The 4281-nt window shown below is 50.3% G+C and overlaps 1 protein-coding gene across 1 annotated transcript; it reads right to left on the minus strand.

Annotated features, from left to right (window-relative positions):
* Positions 1-1848: 1848 nt before the first annotated feature.
* On the minus strand, positions 1849-2529 carry ETH_00012765 (uncharacterized protein; the record flags this gene model as incomplete). Its single annotated transcript, XM_013375679.1, has 2 exons — positions 1849-1955; positions 2088-2529. Coding segments are annotated over 2 exons (549 nt in total), but the record flags the coding sequence as incomplete, so codon positions are not given.
* Between the last annotated feature and the right edge of the window lie 1752 nt (positions 2530-4281).

Below are 4281 nucleotides of genomic sequence, written 5' to 3' on the forward strand. Positions count from 1 at the left end.
GTTTAGGGTTTAGGGTTTAGGGTTTACAGGGAGCCAGCGAGCCCCTGCTGGTGGCTTGTGGGGGACTCTCAGCTACTGCAGCACTGAAGGGCCCTCTAGTCTTCAGCAAGCAGCTAGTTGAAGCAGCAAACTTCTAACCCTACCAAACCCTAAACCCTAAACCCTAAACCCTAGGCTCTGCAGCAGAAGCGGCCAAGGGGGCCCCTTGCGAGTGTTTTGCTGCTGGCATTTTTAAATTTGTGTCTTTGTTTTTTTTAATATATTTTGCTGTTTTAAGTCAAATTAATTCCCTCAAAGTTTTAATGAATCCAAATTGAAGAACTTTTGAAACAAATTAATAAACAAAAAGCTGCTGGCTAGCTAGCTAGCTGCCCACTGAAGGCCTGCAGCTTCCCAGCTAGCTAACGACACAGCCAACTAGCCAGCTAGCTAGCTAGATAATTAGCCAGCTAGCCAGCTATCTAGTTAGCTAGCTAGCTAGCTAGTTAATTAGCTAGCCAGCAAGATATCTAGCTAGCTAGGTAACTAGCTAGCCAACTATCTAGTTAGCTACACAGCTAGCTAGGTGGCTAGCTAGCTAGCCAGATACCTAGCTAGCTAGCTAGCTAGCTGGCTAGCTGGCTGTGTCGTTAGCTAGCTGGGAAGCTGCAGGCCTTCAGTGGGCAGCTAGCTAGCTAGCCACCAGCTTTCGAAGCATTCAGCTGCAGCAGTAGCTGCAGCAGCAGCAGCAGCAGCAGCAGTAGCAGCAGCATTAGCAGCAGGATTACCAACAAAAAGAATAAAAATAAATAAATAAGAAATATGTATAATTCTCTTTTATTTTAGCAATGACACATTAAAAAGGGCTGTTTATTTCTTTACATATGTAAATGAAAAGCAGCAAGAAAGGGAAAAGCGAGGCAACAAAAGAGAAGAAATAAAACAAAAGAAGATCTGAGAAAAGATTTGAAGTTTTATTTTGCTGCGGTGTATCATCTGCTTGAGCTGTACAGACAGCTGGTATTTCTCGCCTTTAAAAGTGGGAAAAGACAAAAGTGTTGAAACGGGTTTTTTGAGAGTTAAAAGAGATAAAAGGGTTTTAATTGATGAAATCGGTTAATTTAATATTAATTAATTAATTTAATTCAAATTCAAAACCTTTTTTTCCACTTTTTGGTCCTTTTTGCTCGCAATTCAACTTCAAGGCAGGACTCTCTTTCTCCACAGCTGCGTGGGAGCCTGGGGGTGCACGTAAATCCGTGCAAGGGGGGGAAAGTTGCGGAAATTGCGTTTTTTAGATTTAAAAAAATTGAATTTAAAAAACTGAAAATAAAAAATGATTTAAAGCGATTTTAGAGGAAAGATTGCGCTGGAGATATAGAAGAAGCTGCTGCGCAGTCGCAATGGCGCTGCTCGCGCCTCCCCCGCAGTGCCTTTTGCTGCAGTCTGTTGCTGCGCAGTCGAAATGAATACTCCGCAATCAAAACCTCTTTTGAAATAATTAAAAAATAAACAAAAGTGTTATTTCAAGTCTCTTTTGCCTTTTTGCCGCCGCCGCCGTTTTAGACCAGTAAGCCGCGCGGTGTGCATACACCCGAACGCGTTGAAGCGTCTGCAGCTTTCCCGCGGATGGTTTTGAATTGTTTCAGCGAAATAAAAGAAAAAAAGGCATAAAAAACTAAATTAATTTGCTTTTTAGCTTTGAATGGGGGTAGATTGGTGCATCAGAGGCCTGAGGTTCCATCGCAGCTTTCTTGCGAGAGGCTATTGGCGGCCCGGGCATCAGAAACCGAGTGGAAAGAGAAGCTACTTCGCACGAAAGCGGAATTTTGGATTTTAATTTATTTTTGAATTTGTTTTCCGCTTTTTTCAGTGGCGCGTGAGTTCGAGACCCGGCTGTTCATCGGCGGCGAGTTTCGGGAACCCCGAGGCAGCAAGACCTGGACTTTGATAAATCCGGCGACAGAAGAAGTCACCTGTGAAATCCGAGAAGCCAGGCGAGTCCCCAGTGGTCCAGTGGCCCATTTCTTTCCCTTTCCGGGCCTCGAAAAAGGTCCATTAGTGGTGCTGGCTGTTGCGCGTTTTCCGGGTTTCTGGGGTGTACGTACACCCGGGCGGCGGCGGTGACCAGTGGTCCATTTTTTTCGTTTTTTTCGATTTTGGGGTCTCCGGAGGCCGCGAGTCCCGCGCCGCTGCCTCCCGACGCTCAACTGCTGCCAGTTGTTCAACTAATTGCATTTGTTTGGTCCTTTTGAAGTGCTTTTCAGCGAAGAAGACGTCGACGAGGCTGTGCGCTGCGCCCACGAGGCCTTCCCCTCCTGGGCCCTGGGCGTCGGCGCCCGCAGGCGCGGAGACCTCATGCTGCGGCTTGCGGATTTGCTGCAGCAGCAAAAAGAAGAAATTGCGGAAATCGAATGCATCAACGTCGGCAAGCCCATTCAATACGCCAGGTCCCTGCTGCTGCTGCTGCTGCTGCTGCTGCTGCTGCTGCTGCTGCTGCTGCTGCTGCTGCTGCTGCTGCTGCTGCTGCTGCTGAGGCGCCCACGCCGCCTGCGTCCGTTCGCCCGAGTTTTTCGCGAATCCCCGCAGCAAAAAGAAGGCAAACGAGCAAACAAACAAACAAATGAATCAACTGGCCAAGTAATGAATTAATTAACCAATTGATCAACGAATTGACTAATTTATCAACTAATATTTGCTTCAGAGCGGACGTGGACACCTGCATTGCGAACCTCCGCTACTACGCGGGCTGGGCCGACAAAATAAGGGGCGGCGCTTACATTCCAGTTCTCGACAAAAATAAAATCTCCTGCCACACTCGCAGAGAACCCGTCGGAGTCGTCGCCGCCGTGAGCTGTACATACACCCCACTTGCATGCGCTCGCCAGCTGTACAGACACCCCACATGCGTGCGCTCACGAGCTGCACATACACCCGAGCTGCGCATACACCCGAGCTGCACATACACCCGAGCTGCACATACACCCGAGCTGCACATACACCCGAGCTGCACATACACCCGAGCTGCACATACACCCGAGCTGTACATACACGCGACCCCTCCGCACATCCACCAGAGCCACGCAAACCCCGCTGCTGCTGCCGCTGCTGCCGCCGCTGCTGCTGCCGCTGCTGCTGCTGCTGCTGCTGCTGCTGCTGCTGCTGCTGCAGATAGTTCCTTGGAACTTCCCCCTGATGCTGCTGGTGCTGAAGGCGGCGCCCGCGTTGGCCTGCGGCTGCACTTTGGTGGTCAAAACCAGCGAGAAATCGCCGCTGTCTGCTCTTGCTTTTTGCAAACTTGTTCAAAAAGCTGTAATTCTTTTATTTTTTATTCATTTGTTTGTTTATTTGTTTTTATTCATGTATTTGTTTGTTTATTTATTATTTATTGATTTATTTGTTGTTTGCTTTTTGTTTGGTGTTTGTTTGATGTTTGGTTGTTGAGCTGAAGTCGCCGCTGTCTGCTCTTGCTTTTTGCAAACTTGTTCGAAAAGCTGTAATTTTTATTTACTTGTTGTTAGTTTATCATTTGTTTTTATTATTTATTTGTTACTTATTTGTTTGTTTTTATTTCTTTTGGCCTTTATTGGATTGCTTCTGTTCGCCAGAAATGCACTTCGACGTGCTGCGTTCTGCTGTTCCGCCGCACTCCTCAAGCTGCTGCTGCTGCTGCTGCTGCTGCTGCTGCTGCTTCGCCGCCTCCCCGCCAGCTGCTGCTGCTGCTGCTGCATCGAGGGCGCGTAGTAGTCCGTGTGTGTGCCTTCCCGGGCGCCGCTTTCCGCCTCGCCCTACCGCCCCCTCCCCCCGCCGCCGCCGCTGCTGCTGCTGCTGCTGCTGCTGCTGCTGCTGCTGCTGCTGCTGCTGCTGCTGCTGCAGGGCTTCCCCGGGGGCGTGCTGAACGTGGTGAGCGGGTGGGGCCCCAGCGTGGGGGCCCCCCTCGTGCGGCACCCGCTGGTGGGCAAAGTGTCCTTCACGGGGTCTTCGGCTGTGGGCCGCCGCGTGGCTGAAGAAGCAGCAGCAAAAGTGAAAAGAGTGACTTTGGAGTTGGGAGGCAAAAGCCCTTTGGTGGTTTTGAAGGACGCGGACCTGCAGCGCGCCGCCGAGGCCGCCTGGAAGGGGCTTTTCACCAACTCAGGCGCGAGGGTTTAGGGTTTAGGGTTTAGGGTTTGGGTTGGGGTTGGGCTAGGGTTTGGGGTTTGGGGTTTGGGGTGGGGTTGCGAGGGGGGTTAAGGCTTTTGCGGGGAGGTTTGCGGTGGAGAGATTTGCGGCAGAGGGGTGTTTTTCCGACGGAAAACGAGCAGC

Source organism: Eimeria tenella, genomic scaffold (assembly GCF_000499545.2).
Source record: "Eimeria tenella Houghton genomic scaffold, Eth_scaff297, whole genome shotgun sequence".
In the NCBI taxonomy this organism is placed as follows: domain Eukaryota; phylum Apicomplexa; class Conoidasida; order Eucoccidiorida; family Eimeriidae; genus Eimeria; species Eimeria tenella.